This window comes from Stomoxys calcitrans, chromosome 5 (genome assembly GCF_963082655.1).
Source record: "Stomoxys calcitrans chromosome 5, idStoCalc2.1, whole genome shotgun sequence".
Classification (NCBI taxonomy): domain Eukaryota; kingdom Metazoa; phylum Arthropoda; class Insecta; order Diptera; family Muscidae; genus Stomoxys; species Stomoxys calcitrans.
Window position 1 is genome coordinate 156,793,546 of NC_081556.1, and position 20,744 is coordinate 156,814,289.

The 20,744-nt window shown below is 39.5% G+C and overlaps 1 protein-coding gene across 2 annotated transcripts in view; it reads right to left on the reverse strand.

Annotated features, from left to right (window-relative positions):
* The window catches only part of LOC106081947 (tyrosine-protein kinase Dnt), a 220,982-nt gene that overhangs the window by 74,655 nt on the left and 125,583 nt on the right, over nucleotides 1–20,744 (reverse strand). For both annotated transcript variants that reach the window (XM_013244225.2, XM_013244224.2), the window contains exons 6-7: nucleotides 16,950–17,110; nucleotides 16,579–16,721 (exon numbers count right to left, since the gene is read on the reverse strand). In XM_013244225.2, coding sequence (XP_013099679.1) covers nucleotides 16,579–16,721; nucleotides 16,950–17,110 — 304 coding nt within the window. The remainder of the gene's footprint in view (nucleotides 1–16,578; nucleotides 16,722–16,949; nucleotides 17,111–20,744) is intronic.

Here is a 20,744-nt window from a genome sequence, read left to right on the forward strand (position 1 = left end):
ATTCATCCGGTATGCTCCAAAGTATTTTGTATGCGATGGGAAGAAAATTTTTCACCATATGGTTGGTACATAACATCTGGTCTATTTCTTCGCGTTCGGAATAAAATATCGAAGGCTTCAATCATTGGCTATGAGTACTTCTAGTCAATGAGCTGATGCGTGCGCTTCATTAGCGTATCGTATCTGGTCTTAAAAAGTTTACCTGGTAACCCATCGGCTCCAGTTGCCTTGTGGTTGTTCTTCTGTCGGGTTAGTGTTAGGCTAATCTTATTAGATTATTTCTGGCATATCCTCGTTAGCGGTAAGGTAAAAGTCGGGTCGGACTAGATGATACCCTGAATCTACTCTATAATTGCTAATTGGGCGATTTAATTATATAGACGCTATATCTTATTCTGAACAAATTGTGATGAACTTCGCCAGAAGCGTTCAGATGGGCAACAAAACCTCTGTACCAAATTTCAAACAAATTCGTTCAAACTAAGGCTCTGTAAATGTTTATTGGGCAATGTACATAAATGGGAGCTTTATATTTATCTAAACCGATTATGGTTAGAGTAATAAGAGTACCATAGCAGTGGTGTGGGATAAAAATTTTCGTTCCATATCATAAGCTCACCATTTGTATTTGTTTCCGGATTTTCTTCTCTGCCTCTTCGGGTGCCTGCTGAAGCAAAGCCACCGGTTTGATGTTTAATTTTTGGGGAGAATATCCTGGCAGGAACATCAGAAAAATTTTCAGCGGTGGTTATCCCCTCCTAATGATATTTGTGAGGTACTTTGCCATGTAAAAAACTTCTCCCCAAAGAGGTGTTGCTCTGCGGCACGCAGCACTCATTGATTTGAGGGAATTTTGCCCCAGTCTTTTAATGGAATGTTCATGGGCAAATTTCCAATTTGCATTTGCATTCGGACTTCAATCTGATCCTAAACATCTAATTTCGCTCTCACGCATGTCTTTCCATTTATCTCTTCTTTCTGTGGAATAGATGTTGCTGCTCTTCTCTTGAGACCTCTTCGTCTGGGTGGTTGCTACTAACTGGAGGGTTGCTTCATTCTTGGCCATGGAGTGGGCAATGATGCCATGCCATGGCACCGCGATATATATTGTGGGTAGAAGTGCTTTTTCCAAGCAATCGGTTCAGTGAAGTGGAGTATGTCACCTATTTTGAAACTTTTCAACGTCCAACTTCCTTTCAGAATCAGATCGTTTGTTATTTTCTGCGCTCTCCTCCGCTGCAAGAAGGTAATGAGGCAAAAAATGCCTTTATGAGGATGTGGCTAACCTTTCTACCCCGGAGTACTTAGTCTCCAAGCCAAACTCTTGTCTCGTATCATAGCAACCATAATAAAATGCGTCAGCTTTCGTTGCTTTTCAAGAAACAACTCCCAAACCATTGCACTACAATTAAGGCCTTAATATTGGCCTTGTAGTTTTCGAATACATGCGCCATACTGCATCGCGTTTAGATTTGGCCCATTCAATAATCGACTATTTAAGGTTAAGGAACATTTAGCCACTTGTTTACCCCAGCCTCGAAGAAGGCAGTGAGTGTTTATTAAATTCTAAAAAAATAAAATTTTTTCTTCATAATTAATGATATGCTTTAAAGCCAATTAACCTTCCCGAACACTCTGCCACCTCAATCTGAATTTCTTTCAAAACTTCATCAGAACGTGCAGGAATGTTTCGTCTTTTATGAGTTCAGTATGTTATTGTTCGGGTGCTAAGGGAGGTTGGTAGAGCTGCTGTGGCTGCTTGTTGCCATGGATGATTGTGTGCAAGGCAAGCATTGCAGTCAGTCCCTACTAGAATGCTTTCAGCAACGACTGAAACTCTAAATCCCATGGAGTATCACAAGAGGCAGCTACTTTAGCAAAACCCACATAGCCATCTTCCAAACAAGCGAAACGCCAAAACCATTCATCCATCCAACCGTCTACACAATCCATAGCTATTTGTGCAATCTGCTTGAGCTAGACTTTCAGCTAACCATTCAAGCATTGAGTCGATGCATGCGTCGGTTGATTGCTACAAAAGTATGATGAGAGTCCATGACTAAGTAGATGTGTGCGAGTATGTATGTGGTTGGATTTACACACATACACGTGTGTGTGTAAGTGGGTCGCTGTGTATCCTGGCATTTCTTTTAATTTCTGGATTTATTAAAAAGGCATAAAAGCCCAAGAAAAAGAAGCAGCTACATTGCACTGTGGCCTATGTGGTGGAGCTGAAGGCTAATCTTACGAAATGGGGGTGACACGGTAGCGTAGTGATGGTATTTGTGTTAAAGCTTGTTCCCCTAAGCCTATGCCGTTGCCGTTGCCTCTGCCCATGTCTTTATTCTTAGGCTACAAATGTATGCGTCTAACGTTGTCCTAAGTAATGAGGGTGAAATTGAAATCTAAACAAATACAAACAGAAGCAGTCACACACACACACACACTCACACACTGGCAAGGCTACGATTTAAGCAAACATTGTTGGCAGAAAATTTTTCCAGAATTTTGTATCCTTATCCCAAGGAATTGCCAAATAAGCATATGCATAAGGGAGATGCAAATGTTTTTGTGATAAACACAGCCACACACACACACTTACACACTTACTCATACATAAACATTTATAAGCATAAAGACGCCGCAAACATAATCAGCCTGATATGAACGAATTTCAAAGGAACTTTGCTTAATATGTTGTGCTTATTCGTCTGTAGAGAGAGAGAGAGGGAGATGGAGGTTGCATGTCAATGGCAGCGGCCAACAAATACCGACAGACGGACGGACGGACGGACTTGAATATTTATGCATGTAAAGTGTTTGAAGTCGTAATGATAACCTACAATTCACTCATGTCCAGGCACATATGAATGGTCTTATTTACACTCACACACACACACTTACTTGCCCATGTGTTGTGGTCTATAGGCCATTAATGCATTTCGACGAGCAGGCTCTGTAAAGCAGAAAAATATTCCGACTTTATTAAGAAGGAAGTATCCTTGCTGAAGCATATGCTTATCCGGCTATGCCAAGGGGGTGACAAACGGAGAAGCCTTAATGGGAATTCTGTTTCAACGCAATCTACAGTCCTAAGATATACTACAAATGAAACTTATGGATATATGTTAATAAGTGTTACTCTATGTCATGTTGCCAAAGCCATGTTCCAGATAAGCCTGCACTAGAGACAATGTTTGGGGGGGGGGGCTATACAAAATTTCTATGAATTTTAGAAATTCTCTTTAGGCTATCCTAAAGTGGGGTTGTCATATTATCACCATGTACGCATAAAGATAATGCAAAGACATTTATTTTAGTAGTTTGATATGGAGAGTAGTTAAAACATGGCCATGACATGTGGGAATGGGAATTAATAGGATTTGTATTTGTAAAAGTGGTTCAAGTGGTTTGGTCAAACCTTATCAGGGGATGAGGGTTATAAAAACGTCTGGATCTGTTTAGGGGTCTCATGTCCATCCATCTTTATTTTTAGTCGATGTTGCGATAGCGTGGGAAGTTCCAAGGCACCAGCTTTAAGTATGCCACAGATGCTTCTTTGTAGTGTAGGGTTTTGCGACTGAAATACCGGTAGGCCGCCCCATTCTCAAATCACAAATGGTTGAATTTCTATTAATAGCAGATGATAAATATTTGGTAGTTGAGTGTAAATAAAAAATCATATTTTGGGGATAGAGGTTCTGGGGGCCGATTCATACCCCAAACCTCACAATCGCATATGTGGCCGGTAACTGACTTTAAGGGGCTTTAGTTTTATGTGGCAGTCTGCCATCCGACCCACTTTGACCGTTTCGTCAATTGTGATACCACAGGAACAGAAGAAGGAAGATGCCTTCTAGTTTCTACAGTTGGACCATCCAGATCGCCTTAAAAAGTCCAACAACTTGCGTATGTTCACACCGCTAACTCAGACAGGTTCTCAAAGAAATGAGAACCTAAGGTGGAACTCCTTCTAAGTCCCCACAGTTTCTGCAAAAGTCGTTAATGGCAACCTTCAGTCTGTCGGCATGATTTCCAATTAGACAGTGACCTGTCATGACGGACACTATGACTGAGACATCTGTTCTAGCCCAATGACAGCAAATCGGTAGACCTCTTCAAGTCAAGATAGGGCCACATGGTTTTGTAATGATCACTGCCCACTCTATGTGACGATCTATCATTCGTTGCCCTTCGAGCCAGATCCTGAAAACTTAGCATTTATGTAGCTAGAGGCATACCCACAGATTAAAGTTTCCCTGGAAGGGAAATCTGAAATCTTCTCAGTCGAAAAAATTTCCAAGGAATAAAGTTCAATTACATTTTCTACAACCAGAATCATGTCTACCATGAATTGTCGCTGGAAAAAACTGTCATTACACGAAAACACATGCACTGGTAAAAGTACAGCTAATAAGCAGGGTTGTCGAGCGTGGTTAATGTGGTATTTGTATCATAGAGGCGTTTTTGCATAAAATTCGATTCAAATACAACATAAAAATTTCCGATTATGAGCTCGCCTCGAAAGAGAAACAAACCAATATTGTAAAATTCGATGATGTTCGCCTTAACAGGAAAAAAAACTTGAAAATGAAAAAAATCGGTATAACCCGGCCGGAATTCCATCCTGAGCACACGTAGCGACGGCGAGAGCCGCTGCCGTTGTCTAGCGTTCGAATACATCAATATAACTTCCAACAGATGCACAAGTCATGTCTATCATGAAAGTAGTGTAATTGTCGCAGGAAAAAAACTGACATTACACAAAAACACATGCACTGGGAAAAGTACAGCTAATAGGCAAGGTTGTCGAGCGTGGTTAATGTGGAAATTGTATCATAGAGGCATTTTCCCAATAAATACGAATCAAATACAACGTACCAACCCACGGCCCTTGAAGCCATCACACGTAATATGGTTGAAAGTCTTCTTACCAAAGACGAAACGCGTTCCATAGGGGTTGGTGTGTTGCTATCTCTGGCTTTCCTTTTCCATTTGCATCTTCGATCATCGAGTTCGTCTCGAAAGAGAAACAAAACAAGTATAAAGGCGTTAAGTTGGGCCGGGCCGAACTATGGATACCCATCACCTTGGGTATATATTTGAACCACCTTTCGTCAAAATCCGAAAAATGCATACCTTATGCCCATAGCAGCTATATCGAAATATGTTCCGATTTGGAGCAAATATTAACAAGTACAAGTCATTGTTCAATTGTGTATAACAAAATATTGGTCTTTAAAGAAGCTATATCTAAAAATAAACCTATCTGAACCGATCGAAAATCCTAACATAAGTCACTGTGTCAAATTTAAGTGAAATCGGATTATAAATGCGCCTTTTATGGAGCCAAGACTTTAAATCGAGATATCGGTCTATGTGGCAGCTATATTCAAATCTGAACCGATTTGGTCCAAGTTGCAGAAAAATATCTAAGAGCCTAACTCAACTAACTCTCCCAAATTTCGGCGAAATCGGACAATAAATGCGCCTTTTATGGCTCGAAATCTTAAATCGAGAGATCGGTCTATATTGGTCAGAGGATTGGTCCATATGACAGCTATATCCAAATCTCATCCGATCTGGGCCAAATTAACGAAGGATAGCGAAGGGCTATCTAACTGTCTAAAATTAAGGCAACTAACTGTCTAAAATTTCAGCAAAATCGGATAATAAATGCGCCTTTTATGGGCCCAAAACCTTAAATCGAGAGATCGGTCTATATGGCAGCTATATCCAAATCTGATCCGATCTGGGCCATATTAACGAAGGATGTCGAAGGGCCTAAGGCAACAAACTGTCTAAAATTTCAGCAAAATCGGATAATAATTGTGGCTTTAATGGACCTAAGACCCTACCCGAGGATCGGTCTATATGGCAGCTATATCCAAATCTGAACCGATCTATGCCCTATTTCAGAAGTATGTCGAGGGGCTTAATTTTACTCACTGTCCTAAATTTTGGCAACATCAGACAATAAATGCGCCTTTTATAGGCCCAAAACTTAAAATCGAGAGTTCGGTCTATATGTCAGCTATATCCAAATCTGAACCGATCAGGGCCAAACTGAAGGAAGATGTCAATGGGCCTAAGACAACTCACTGTCTCAAATTTCAGCAAAATCGGATAATAAATCTGGCGTTTATGGGCCTAAAACCTTAAATTGGAGGATCGATCTATATGGCAGCTGTATCCAAATCTGCACCGATCTGGGATATATTGCACAAGTATGTCGAGGGGCTTAACTTAGCTCTCTGTTCCAATTTTTGACGACATCGGACAAAAAATGCGCCTTTTATGGGCCCAAAACCTTTAATCGAGAGATCGGTCTATATGAAAGCTATATTCAAATCTGAACCGATCTAAGCCAAATTGAAGAAAAGATGTCGATGAGCCTAATACAACTCACTGTCCCAAATTTCAGCAAAATCGGATAATAAATGTGGCTTTTATGGGCCTAAGACCCTAAATCGGAGGATCGGTCTATATGGCAGCTATATCCAAATCTAGACCGATCTGGGCTAAATTTACAAAGGATGTCGAAGGGCCTAAGACAACTCTCTGCCCCAAATTTCAACAAAATCGGATAATAAATGTGGCTTTTATGGGCCTTAGACCCTTAATCGGAGGATCGGTCTATATGGGAACTATATCCAAATCTGGACCGATCTGGGCCAAATTGACGAAGGATGTCTAAGGGCCTAAGGCAACTCCCTCTCATATATTTCAGCAAACTCGGATAATAAATGTGGCTTTTATGGGCCCAAAACCCTAAATCGAGAGATCGGTCTATATGGCAGCTATATTCAAATCTGGACCGATCTGGGTCAAATTTAAGATGGACGTCGAAGAGCCTAACACAACTCACTGTTTCAAATTTCGGCAAAATTGGACAATAAATGCCACATTTATGGCCCCAAAATCTAAAACCGAGAGATCGGTCTATATGACAGCTATATCCAAATCTGAACCGATCTAAGCCAAATTGAAAAAAGATGTCGATGAGCCTTATACAACTCACTGTCCCAAATTTCAGCAAAATCGCATAATAAATGTGGCTTTTATGGGCCTAAGACCCTAAATCGGAGGATCGGTCTATATGGCAGCTATATCCAAATTTAAACCGATCTGGGCCAAATTTACAAAGGATGTCTAAGGGCCTAAGACAACTCTCTGCCCCAAATTTCAACGAAATCGGATAATAAATGTGGCTTTTATGGGCCTAAAACCCTAAATCGGAGGATCGGTCTATATGGCAGCTATATCCAAATCTGAACCGATCTGGGCCAAACTGAAGGAAGATGTCGATGGGCCTAAGACAACTCACTGTTTAAAATTTCAGCAAAATCGTATAATAAATGTGGCTTTTATGGGCCGAAGACCCTAAATCGGATCGGTCTATATGGGGTCTATATCAAGATATAGTCCGATATATCCCATATTCGAACTTAACCTGCTTATGGACATGAGAAGAATCTGTGCAAAGTTTCAGCTCAATATCTCTATTTTTAAATACTGTAGCGTGATTTCAACAGACAGACGGACGGACATGACTAGACCGTCTTAGATTTTTACGCTGATCTAGAATATATATCCTTTTTTAGTCGGAAATGGATATTTCGATGGTTTGCAAACGGAATGACATAATGAATATACCCCCATCCTTCGGTGGTGGGTATAAAAAGAGCTAATTATCACGAGATATGTTTAGAGTTGAACCATTAGTAAGAAACCCGTTACTATTGACAAGTATACGATTTATAAAAAAAACCTGAAAAATGGCTTCAAACCGAAAATCCGATTCTCAAAATCCAAACTGATCACCCTACTACCAAGAACCAACTTTTGATATAAACTCCATTCTTCCTGGTTTCCTGAACTAAGTATCAGTAATTTAGGTTAATAACTAGTGGCTAAGAAAAACATTTAATACGTCATTTGAAAGTTTTTACATCTGATCCTTGGCCAAACTTCTCCACAGGGGCTAAATGTTCTCATTTGCCATCTTTGTTTGTTCAAGGCAAACTTTTAACGGCAGCAGTTGGAAGTAAAAAAAAAAACAAAAATAATTCTATCATTCATTGGTACTGTGGTATCTTTAAACTGGGGTGCTTGCTAATTGTTGAGGTTAGATTCTAATCGTGGCCAGTTTTCGCTCCTGCAGCAGCAACAGAAAAGGACAACCAAGAGAAACAGGGGGAGAGAGCAAAACTGAACGTAGTTACGCAAATCGTTTTGAAATGTGCAATGCAAGCAAGAAAATGCACATTAATAAAAGATTTTCACTCTTCCTATCTTTTTCGTCGGTCCCCCCCATGAACATTTGTGGCGCCATTTATCCCCATCAAAAGACAAATAATAAACTAAATTTTCATTTAGAAGAGCAGGGCAGTGCACAGCAGAGTAGAGTAGAGTTAAGCGGTAAAAGAACACCCAAACATTTGTTATCTTTGTAAAAAGAGCACCAGCCAAAGGCGGAAAAAAGGACTTAAAAAGCATTCACACACACACACACACACTGCCATGGACAGGAGACGTAGTTAGTAAAAGTGGAACACAGATTGGTAGGAAAGGCACAAAAACGCGATGGAAATTAAATAGCGATATATGAGATGAAAATTCCCAAAAGGGAATTAAATATAACTGCTTGCTACAACCCCCAACCCCAACCCCTCCAGCACCCTTGATTCCGCTTGCATTTTCAGGACTAGCATATCTATGTGTTTATCAGCTCTTCTTCCGCCAGAGCTGGGGTAAGGTTGTAAGACTTGGGTTTGTGTGCCTTTCCTTTGTTGGTGTGTGTGTGTGTGTGTGTGTTTGTATGCTATTTTTTGCTTACAGGTTTCACTTGTACGCGGTCTGAATGAAAAGGAAAAAGAGTTAAAGTTCAAATGTTCAAGTGAATTACAAAAGGATAACCCACCGCTTGAATTCTCTGCTGCTGCCGCTGTTGACGATGCCGTCTTTGTGTGTGAGGTTCTATAAGTGGAAATGTTCTTTTGGTGTTTTCCGCCACATTTTCCCTTGAAGAGGCAACGAAAGGCTACATCCGTCGTGCACAAAAAAAAATGACACTGTTGTTGTTCACAATGTAATGCTTGTTTTCGCTTTTGCCAGGATATTAAGTATGTGTTACGCGGAGCTGAGTTACCATTAAGATGAATTTCCAACGAACTCGGAAAAGTACAAAACCTACCATAAACCTATTAGTGGTCGTAGTTAAGGGAAATTTATTATGTTGAAGGATTTCTTTTCGACAACAAATGTGAAATTTGATATTAAAATTAAGTTTTGTCGGAGGTTTAAGCTTAATTTGATAATTTCCTTTACATACTTCAAAGCTGGTACCTACACGCAAAAAAACTAGTTTGAGATATTTTTACAGAAATCAAAATACTTTTATTGCAAAGTTTTTCTTTTGTTGTAACTGTGTTACGTTTCGTTTCAACATATCGAACATTTGCCATAAACGTAGTATTACTGAACGTAAACTTTAGCTCCATCTGAACAGAAAGTACTAAATGGTACGAATTTTAGTACAAAAATGTACGAATTTTTGAAAAAATCATTTAGTCAACCATCATTTATTTCTTAGTTGTACCTATATGCCAGATTTCGAACCTCCAGCTCCATCTATAAAGAGAGTACCAAATAGTACCAATTTTGGTACCAAAATTTACGAATGGTGAACAGTCCATTTAGCTACCCATCATATAATTCTTAGTTGTACCTACATGCCAAATTTCGGACCTCAAGCTCCATCTGAGCAGAAAGTACAAAATGGTACCAATTTTGGTACCAAAATGTACGAATTTTGAATAAATCATTTAGTCATCCATCATTTATTTCTTTGTTGTACCTTCAAGCTAAATTTCGGACCTCAAGTTCCATCTGAACAGAAAGTACAAAATGGTACCAACTTTGGTACCAAAATGTACGAATTTCGAATAAATTATTTAGTCAACCATCATTTATTTCTTAGTTTTACCTATATGCCAGATTTCGGACCTCCAGCTCCACCTATAAAGAGAGTACCAAATAGTACCAAGTTTGGTACCAAATTGTTCGAATTGTGAACAAAACCATTTAGTCGCCCATCATATATTTCTAAATTTTACCTACATGCCAAATTTCGGACCTCAAGCTCCATCTGAGCAGAAAGTACAAAATGGTACCAATTTTGGTACCAACATGTACGAATTTCGAATAAATCATTTAGTCATCCATCGTTTATTTCTTAGTTGTACCTACATGTCAAATTTCGGACCACATAAAGAGAGTACCAAATAGTACCAAGTTTGGTACCAAAATGTTCGAATTGTGAACAAAACCATTTAGTCGCCCATTATATATTTCTAAGTTTTACCATGTGGCATGTAGCCACATTTCCAGCAACCTTCAGTCTGCCAGCATGTTTTCCAACTCGACACTCTCTAATCGGAAAACATGACGGACACAATGATTGAGACGTCTGTTCTAGCCAATGACAGCAAAGCAGTGGACCTCTTCTAGTCTAGATGAGGCCACATAGTTTTGGAATGCTCACAGCCCCCTCTTTGTGACCATCTATCATTCGTTGTCCTTCGGGCTTGGTCCTGAAAACTTAGCTTACATGTCATACCCACAGATTCCAGTATCCCTGGAGTGTGTAAGGTAGTTCCTAGTCTGCAAGCTCGTAATGCAAAAAAAGCCACCCTTTGGATCCGGTTAAGTTTTGAGCAGAAGGCGGACTTTTGAAGCGCTGTCCACCATTCCACAACACCATATAACATTATAAGTTTGACAACTGCAGTATATACCCAATGCATTATACGCGGTCTAAATCCCCAACTTTTGCCAATGGCTCTCTGGCAGGTGTATAGGGCAAGATTGACCTTTCTTGCCCTTTTCAAAATTTTGGATTTGAAGTTCAATTTCCTGTCCAGCAAAACACCCAGGTGTTTTGCGCATTTCTGTAAATTGAACATTCTCTTCACCCAAGGAGACAGTTTCCACTGTAGGCAACTTGTATTTCCTGCTGAAAAGAACTATTTCGGTCTTGCACGGATTAATACCTAGTACACTTTTGATATTGGTACCGAAATCTACAAATTATAAAAAGCTCATAGTCACCTATCATGTTTTTCCTAGTTGTACCTGCATGCCAAATTTCAGACCACTAGTACCAAATTTCAGTACCAAATTTCAGAAAGTACCATGTGGTACCAAAATGTATGAATTGTAAAGAGCTCATAGTAACCCATCATATATTTCCTAGTTGTACCCCATGCCAAGTTTCAGAGCTCTGGCTGCATCTGTAATGAAAGTACCAAATGGTGCCAATTGCGGTACTAAATGTACGTTTCCTCCCATTACTAGTACTATTTTCCTTCTTTTCTTCTCACTCTCATCCTTTTGCATCAGATGTCAAATATCAAAATTCTATCTCTATCCATCCGCCCTGTACAAAGTCCACTCATTTCGTACCTTTTTGGTACTTTTTTAGTACTTAAATGTACAAATTTCCAAAAATTCTTATAGTCACCCAATTATGGTGGCCAAAGTGTACCTAAGTTCCAAAATTCAAAGCTCCAGTTCAATTTCCTTAGAAAGTACCAAATAGTAACAATTGCGGTACTAAACGTAATATTTCTCCCACTTCCGGTACGATTTTCCAAAATTTTTTCTCCAAACCCTATTTTTTCAAGACGCTCTTTAATTTGAGCCCAAGAACATAATTCAAGCCCTCTCCGTTCGTTCTGGCCAAATATATACCAATTCGTACTTTTTAGTACCTAAACGTACGAATATCACCAAATCCAGCCCAGCTCGTGCCTATCACCCAAGACCAACATTCGTGCAAAATGTCATGATTCTAACTTTAGCCGTTTGGGCTGGGCTATGATCAGTCAGTTAGTCAGCTAGTCAGCAATCGGTCACGCAACTCTTTTGTATATACAGATGGCCCCGGTCGCCCCCTATGCCCATATCGGATTCGTAATCCACTCCTTAATTGGTCGCAATTTTTTTTTACAAGTTTCATGTTTTTAGGTTACCATTAGGTTGCAAACACCATTTCGCTTAAAGGGATCCATTTGACTTGTTTTGGAAATTGTTGTAAATAGGACGGAAGAAAAATGATCTCTGAAAAGGTTTTTCTTCAAAACCCTCTTCAAAAAAATAGACCGATAGAATTTTCCTGAAATATTTTTGGACAGTAAAAAAGTCAAACTTTAGTTGCATCATTGTTTCATAAATTCCCCACCTCCAATTCAAAAGCCACAAGCACAACGGCAACTCTGTTTCGGAGCCAAGTATGCTCTGCATTTATCTGTGTGTGCGTGTGTATGTGTTTAAACGAGTGTTGCGAAATACAATATTGGTGGATAAATATTTGCTGGCCCATTGAGCAGCAGCAACAACAACAACAGCAGGAACAACATCAATATGAGAGTGGATACACTTACTATGAACAACTTTTTTCATTGTTGTTGTTCCGTCCTCTCCACATCGTACAAGTAGTCATAAAAGTAATCGCCTTTGGCACGTTTTCAAGTTTACAGATCTTCTCAAGTAACAACCAACAGCAGCAGTCAGCAACACATCCGGAGAACCACAACACTCTGTACACTTTGCCGAACTCTCCGCATCAAGATACGAACGAAGAGGGAGAAAAAAAACCGAATCATTTAAACACCGGCACGTGTTGAAAATTTAAATATTTTTGTTTTAAAAGCTCAACAACAAAAACAACTCGACGGGCAACAGCAACAGTCCTGTGGGCCAATATTCTCATACCATACTCACCCACCACCGACCGACCAGCCACTATCACAATTTTACGTACGTTTCGTTTTTTGTTCTTGTTGTTATTTCCCTCAAAAACGGGGAAGCCATTGCAGAGTGAAGCCAACAAATCGTCCAATACAAATGCTTACCCAATAACCCCAAGACCTCAATAAAAAAGAAGTGCAAAACGAAAATAATAAAAAAAAAAATATTTTAAGTAGTTTTGATAATAAAACAGAACAAATCAAAGACGATCTTTAATTTGTAGCCCATGGGAAAAAGAGGCGGGCGGGTGAAAGATGGAAAGTTGGTTGGTCCTGCAATCAACCAGAATAGGGCAGCCAACCTCCCTTGAGTCTTGTAATCATGCTAGAAAATCTCTATAATAATGGTACCATGGACTGCCCTTGCAGGAGACACTGGAGCATTTAAAGGCTGCAATATTGGCAAATGAATTTTATTGTCAGATAAGAGAAATTAAAAATTAAAGGATACTAAAAATAAGACTAAATGGTTGGGCCTATTCAAAGATATTTCTCTAAATGCATTCAGATATAAATAATTACTAGCATCATTAAAAGTTGGAAATTGAAATTAGTTCATAAATTTAAGGGTATTAAAATTTTTATCTATTGAGGGACTGCTGGAGAATTTTGTCTAAAGATTTGATTTTGTCTAAAGAAAAATTTTTTAAAAACAAAAAATTTTGTCGGTTTGTTTGTTTGTTCCGTGTAAACTCAAAAACGGATGAACCGATTGCCTTGATATTTTCATAGATTGTGTAGTATGGTCTTCGAGGAAACATAGGCCATATAATTTTTTGATTTCGGGAGGGGACGGACCCTCCCCCTAACCCCAAAAGTACTACCCAAAAATAAAAGTGGACCGATCAAGACAATATGGGATTCAAATAAAAGGTATTCGAAAGTAGAGTACAAATTTCATAATAAAAGTTGGGTCCAAGTACCTGGGGGGCCGCCCCAGCCCCAAAACCTCTTCAAATAGGTTTATTTGACGATCATGACAATATGGGACACAAATAAAAGGTATTCGGGAGTAGATTGCGGATTTGGTCAGGAATTAGGAATAGGCTTTATAATTTATTGATTACGGAAGGGGGCGGACCCCCCACTGTTACCCCCAAAACACCACCCAAAATCAAAAGTGGACCGGTAAGGACAATATGAGTATCAAATGAAAAGTATTCGGGGGTAGATAACGAATGTGGCATACAAATACATGTTGAAGTATAGGGAGTCACGCCACCCCCACCAAAACCCCCAAAATGGGCACATTAGCCCAATCACGGATATATGGGACTCAGTTTGTTTGTTCCGTATAGACTGATAAACGGCAGAACCGATTTTCTCGAAATTTTCACATATTGTGTAGGTTGGTCTGGAAGCAAACATAGGCCATATAATTTTTCGGTAACGGAAGGGGGACTGATCCTCCCCCTTATGCCGAAAACACAACCCAAAATCAAAAGTGGACCGATCGGGACAATATAGGTATCACATGGTAGGTATTGGAGAGAAGAATACGAATATGGTATTACAATTTTAGTCTCAGTATCCATCAGGCCGCCCCAACCCCGTAACCCCCCCTCCCCAAACAGACGTTCATTTCAATATGGGTCTCAAATGGAAGTTATTCAGGAGTAGATTTCGAATCTGGTATACAAAATCAGATCGAAGTAAAGGGGGGCACGCCATTAGACCAAGTATGACTTTATGATACTTGGCTGAACCGATTTTTTTAAAATTTTCATAGATTGTGTACGTTTGTCCGGAAGGAAACATAGGCTATAAAATTTTTAGATATTGGGTGGAGGCGGACCCTCCCCCTAACCCCAAAAAAACGCCAACCAAACCCGAAAGAGGTCTGATGGGCACAATAACGGTATCAAATGAAAGGTATTGGAGAGTAGATTACGAATATGGTATTAAAATTCGGGTCCAAGTACCCAGCGTGCCCCCCCCCCCCCCCCCTCCCCAATCCCAAAACTCCTCTAAAGAGATATATTCGAAGTTCATGTCAATATGGGACTCAAATGAAAGTATTAGGCAGTAGATTACAAAATATGGCATACAACTTTTGGGTCTTAGTAATGGGAGGTCGCCCACCCCCAAATACCCCCAAATGGGCATATTAGCCAACCATGGCTATATGGGACTCAAATGAAAAATATTGGAGAGTAGATTACGAATATGACATTAAAATTTGCGTTCATGTCTAGGTGGCGCTTTTCCTCCGAGAGATACGTCAAATGAATTATTTGAGCCATTATGACAATATGGAACTCATATGAAAGGTATTTGAGAGTAGAAAAGGAATATGATATTCAATTTTGGAGTCAAGTGTTTTGGGGTACCTGCTAAAGCACCTCCTAAACTGAACTTCATTTCCGTTGGGAATAAAGAACGAATTTGATATCCATATTTGAGTCGAAATGTCTGAGGTGCCATCCCTCCTCTAATGCGAACATTACTCTAAGAAAGAACATTACCACCAAAAACTGAGAAGGGGCAAATCCTCACACATCAATGAGTGCTGTTCGATTCAGGTTTAAACTCAATGATAAGGGACCTTTTTTATAGCCGAATCCGAACGGCTTCCCGCAGTGCGACACCTCTTTGGGGAACATTTTTTAAATGACCATGTATGGCATTGTACCGCGCAAATGTCGCCAACATTATAAGGGGATAAACACCGCTTTGTCCGATGTTCTCGCCAGGATTGGAACGCGTTCAGCGTCATAGGCTACAATGGCACGAATTCGATATCCGCATTCAGGGCAAAGTGTCCCCACCCTAAAAAGTTATTAGAGAGTTGAAGAAGGCGCAGCGGAGCGGGCCCGGTTCGACTAGTCTCCCATATAAGACGATCTTCTAATTTAAATTTTTGAGTCCCTGGAAGGCCCAATTGTTATCCGATCTGACTGGAATTTTGCACGGAGTGTTTTATTGTAACATTCAAAAACTGTGCCAAAGACGGTCCAAATAGGTCAATAACCTGATATAGCTCACATATAAGCCAATCTACCGATTTGAATTCTCGAGCTCATGAAAGCCGCAATTGTTCTCCGATTTGGCTGAAATTTTGCTCTAAGTGTTTTGATATGACTTTCCACAACTGTGTTAAGTACGGCTCATAACTTGATAAACCGATCTCTCCAATAGTCATTCTTGGCTCTTTGAACAATTTAAAGTGCTGCAAATGGAATGAACAACTTGGTATACCTCACAAGGTGTAGTATTTCAATTGTGGAAGCAACATTAAAATTATTTTGCCCATAGGAAACAAATTTTGGCAATTTTGAATTTTTTTCAAACAACCCACAAAAATGTTTAAAAGTTTTTATTTCAGCATGGTGATTGGATGCATATTTGGAAAGGTTTTGTTTGTTTTTTGTTGCCCGAAGTCTCTGACTATTTTCCTTCCACTACCATTCGTTAGATGTTACCATCTTAATTAGTTTTGAATAGGGGTTAAAAGGAAAGAAATTTTATCTCCGAATAAAGTCATGCATATGTGAGTCAAATTTGTTATTCTTAAGTTTTTTTCCGCTCATCTATAAATGTGTAAATATTTCTTTGCCAAACTTGCCAAACCCCGTACGAAAATTTAAAAATCCTTTTCTTTTCGCTCGAGTATTTTACTGCAGATTCCGTTTAGGGATTACTACGTGCCACTGTGCGTCACGCACCAATGTTTATCTTTAAAAATTTCATAATTGCTTTTTCCCCCTTTCAGCCACTATTCTGTTGAGAAGATAGACTGACTCTAAGATCTATTGCTGTTACATACCTGGGTTAGTTGTGATGAAGCATAGTAGGATATTCTCGAGGGACATACCGACTCTGGTTTGGAATAAATTGTCTCTGCTATCTGATCGCCCATGGGCAGCAGAGCTGTTGCATATGGCGATGGAGTTGGGGAGCTGCGGAACTCTGTAAAAAAAAAGACACAAATAAACGCACAAACACAATTAAACTCGGACGCATAGACAGCATGAGAGCGAAGGAGGTTGAGGGAAAGAGAGGAAAGAAGGAAAAACATGTTGTCAACATTAGTGGCACTTTTATCCTTTTTATGGCTTCAGCAAGGACAAAAAATATGAAAGTCAATGTTGTGGGGGTAGATTTGCATGCTTGTGTGTACGAGTGAGGATAACTTACTTTCAAATATGTTGCAGGACTTCTTGGTCTCCAGGGGATACTTATTGAGGCTGGCTATGGTGGCATAGGAACCACTGTTCGCACTTGGGGGCCGTCCCAGGGGATCCAGGCGTATGAAGACATTCTGGTGACTGCCATAGGCAGCTGTCGTAAAACTGGTGCTAAATAAACAAACAAACGAACGGACGAATGAATGAACGCAAGGAACAGAAAGGACACAAAGACATAAAGAAGAAATAATCAGGATTAATTAGGCCAATTAATCAGAGGGCAAATCTTTCTATGGGTAATACTAATACTACTGATACTGACAACCACAACAGCAACAGTATACAGCGTATGCAGTGATTTAAGACAGTTTAAATGTGTTTGCTTAATACGTTAAATAAATTATAATAAAATATAATAATAATGAAAATATGTTCCTAAATGACCAAAATTGCTTACAAGCCATTCAAGGTAATTTGTTCGACTTGCTAAGCCAAATGGCCGGGTGGGGGAGAGGTCCTTTGGCAACATGTTGGTTAGCGGTTGGCAATTTGTACGGTCGCCTAATCAAAAAAAACAGAATTAAGTCTGTGGTGGGAAACCAATATCACTGTCACTGAGTTGTCGTCCTACGAAACGCAAATTATTTGTTTTTTTTTTTATATTCATAATCTCAAGAAGACTTTTTATTTTATTTCGTTTATTCACAATAATGATGTTGCTTGGGTTTTGCAAACAAATCGTAAAGCTTTCTCTCTCTCGCCCCCCCCCCCCCCCCCATCACCCATGCTGCTTGTTTGAGAAGTTATTCCCTGCAATCATGAGCTTTAATGGGAATTTTTTACACTAAAATCTCAGTAATCTGGGAATTATGTGGCCATAAAAATCTCTGATTATGGTCTCCTCTCTGAAGCAACATAAAAGAAATATTTCTACTTAGTGCCCATTTCATAGGCAAATTTTTATTTGCTCTATTAAAGATGATTTTTAGTTTAAGAAGCAGTAAAATTCAATTATCCTTAGGTGCAGAAAGGCGAAATGATATTCGGTAGCAGCTAAATGGCAGTAGGTCCCTAAGGGACATTACGGAATTATTTAATAACTTAAAGCTGCCATAAGGTCTGATGTTGCTGTGACTTCATTTAAATGTAGCAAATATAAAAACCAAATAAAATGCATAGTAAGTGGAATTTTATGGAGGGTAGAATGGTAACTATCCCAATAAATAAATTGTGGGAATCTTCATTAAAAATAGATTTAAAAAAAGAGATGAAAATATTTGAATAACTGTTTAAAAAAAGGCATAAGGTTCGGCCAGGGCGCACTTTGGATACCCACCATCTTGGGTATAGGTCACAATCCGGGGAAAAAAAAAGGAATTTTTTATGCACCCATAGCAGCTATATCGAAATTTGGACCAAATTCGGCACGGATATTGGGTAACCAAATAAATACGTGTGACTATTCAATTTTGGCTCAATGTTGGTCTTTATGACAGCTATATGCAAAAATAAACTGATCTGAACCATGTAGGACACGGATGTCGAAAAACCTAATGTAAGTCTCTGTGTCAAATTTTAGCGAAATCGTATAATAAATGTGTCTTCTGTGGGGCCCAGACCTCAAATCGAGAGATCGGTCTATATGGCAGCTGTATTCAAATCTGCACCAATCTGGCCCTTTTCTAAGAAAGATATCAATGGGCCTTACACAACTCACAGTCCCAAAATATAAGCGAAATTGGACAAACAATGCGCCTTTTATGGTTCCAAGACCTTAAATCGAGAGAACGGACTTTATGGCAACTATATCCAAACCTCGACCGATCTGGCCCAAATTGAAAAAAGAAGTCAAAAGGCCTAACAAATCTCACTGTGCCAAGTTTTGGCGAAATTGGACAATAAATGCGCTTTTTATGGGCCTAAGACCCTAATCCGAGAGATCGTTCTATATGGGAGCTATATCAAGTTATAGTCTGATATAGCCCATCTCAGAACCTGCTTATGGACAAAAAAAAAAGAGTCTGCGCAAAGTTTCAGCTCAATATCCTCATTTGTCTTCTTGATTTCAAGAAGAAGACAAAGAGACGGACGGGCGCACAGATGAAAGGACGTACAGACGATCAAGAATATATTGTGTTGCCCAAAAAGTAATTGCGGATTTTTTAAAAGAAAGTAAATGCATTTTTAATAAAACGTAGAATCAACTTTAATCAAATATACTTTTTTTACACTTTTTTTCTAAAGCAAGCTAAAAATAACAGCTGATAACTGACAGAAGAAAGAATGCAATTACAGAGTCACAAGCCGTTGAAAAAATTTGTCAACGCCGACTTTATGAAAAATCCGCAATTACTTTTTGGGCAACCCAATATATACTTTATAGGATCGAAACTGAATATTTCGATGTGTTGCCAAAGAAATGACAAAATAAATATACCCCCATTCTTGGGATGTGGGTAAATATATCCTCAATTTCAAGGAGAACATCTCAAAAGAAAATTTAAGCGGTGGTTGTCCCCTCCTAATGCTGACGACTAGTGACAGCAGTGAGACACCTCTTCTTAACGAAGAGGTGTCTTACTGCAGCACGCCGTACGGATTCGCCTATTAAAATCAGGCGTCTTTTCATTGAGCTTTAACTTGAACCGGACCGCACTCATAGTTATGTGAGAAGTTTGCCCCCATTACTTAATGAAATGTTCATGGGTAAAATTGCAATATCATTCAAAATATCTTTCACCAAAGGATATGTTTCCTTAAAAAGTTGCAAAATTGATCATCTTTAAATTATGTTTGCTAATGTTAGGTTTATAGCCGAGTCCGAACGGCGTACCGCAGGGCGACACCTCTTTGGAGATAAGTTTTACATGGCATAGTACCTCACAAATTTTGCCAGCATTAGGAGGGCAAAATCACCGTCATAGGCGGAGATGCTAACCTCTGCTCTACGATGGCCTCCGTTTGGATCCATTATCGGATTAAATTTTCCAATTGTTGGACCAAATATTGGACCTTCCATATCTTCGCATTAAAATCGCCCAGAATGATTTTAATATCATATGCTCGGCAGACGTAGTAATGTCTCTCTAGGTGCTCGTTGAAAATATCATTGGTCTGCTCGTCCTTGTCTTCAGTCGGGACATGGGGGCAAATAAGGTTGATGTTGAAGAATTTGTGGCTAGCCTCTCATCTAGCGGTGTAAACCTGGAGACAAGGTGTCTCTCCTTCACTTCAAATAACCACAAATCCACAGCTAAATTCATGCCTGGTATCATGGCACCTATAGAACAGTTCGTCAGGGTTTATTTTGACGCCTTAGTCCGATCCATCGCACAACATCCACCTTTTCTATAAAGAACCCGGATATTTCAGTTGTCGATCGTTTTTTCGTTTGCGTGGGACGTTAACGTTAAGGGGCTCAGGGTGCACCTATAATCCTATAGCGGCCAAATAGATATTTGACAAGTTAACGTATGGAGATCTCTTACAAGCTGTAACCAGTTCAGGCACTCAAGCAGATCCAAATCTTTTCCAAGATATACTTGACCAATTCGACTTTGTCACCATTTTTATACCCTCCACCATAGGATGGGGGTATATTAATTTATTCATTCCGTTTGTAACTCCTCGAAATATTCATCTCAGACCCAATAAAGTATATATATTCTTGATCGTTATGTCGATCTAGCCAAGTCCGTCCGTCCGTCCGTCTGTCAGTCGAAAGCACGCTAACTTCGAAGGAGTAAAGCTAGCCGCTTGAAATTTTGCACAAATTCTTTCTATTAGTGTAGGTCAGTTGGGATTG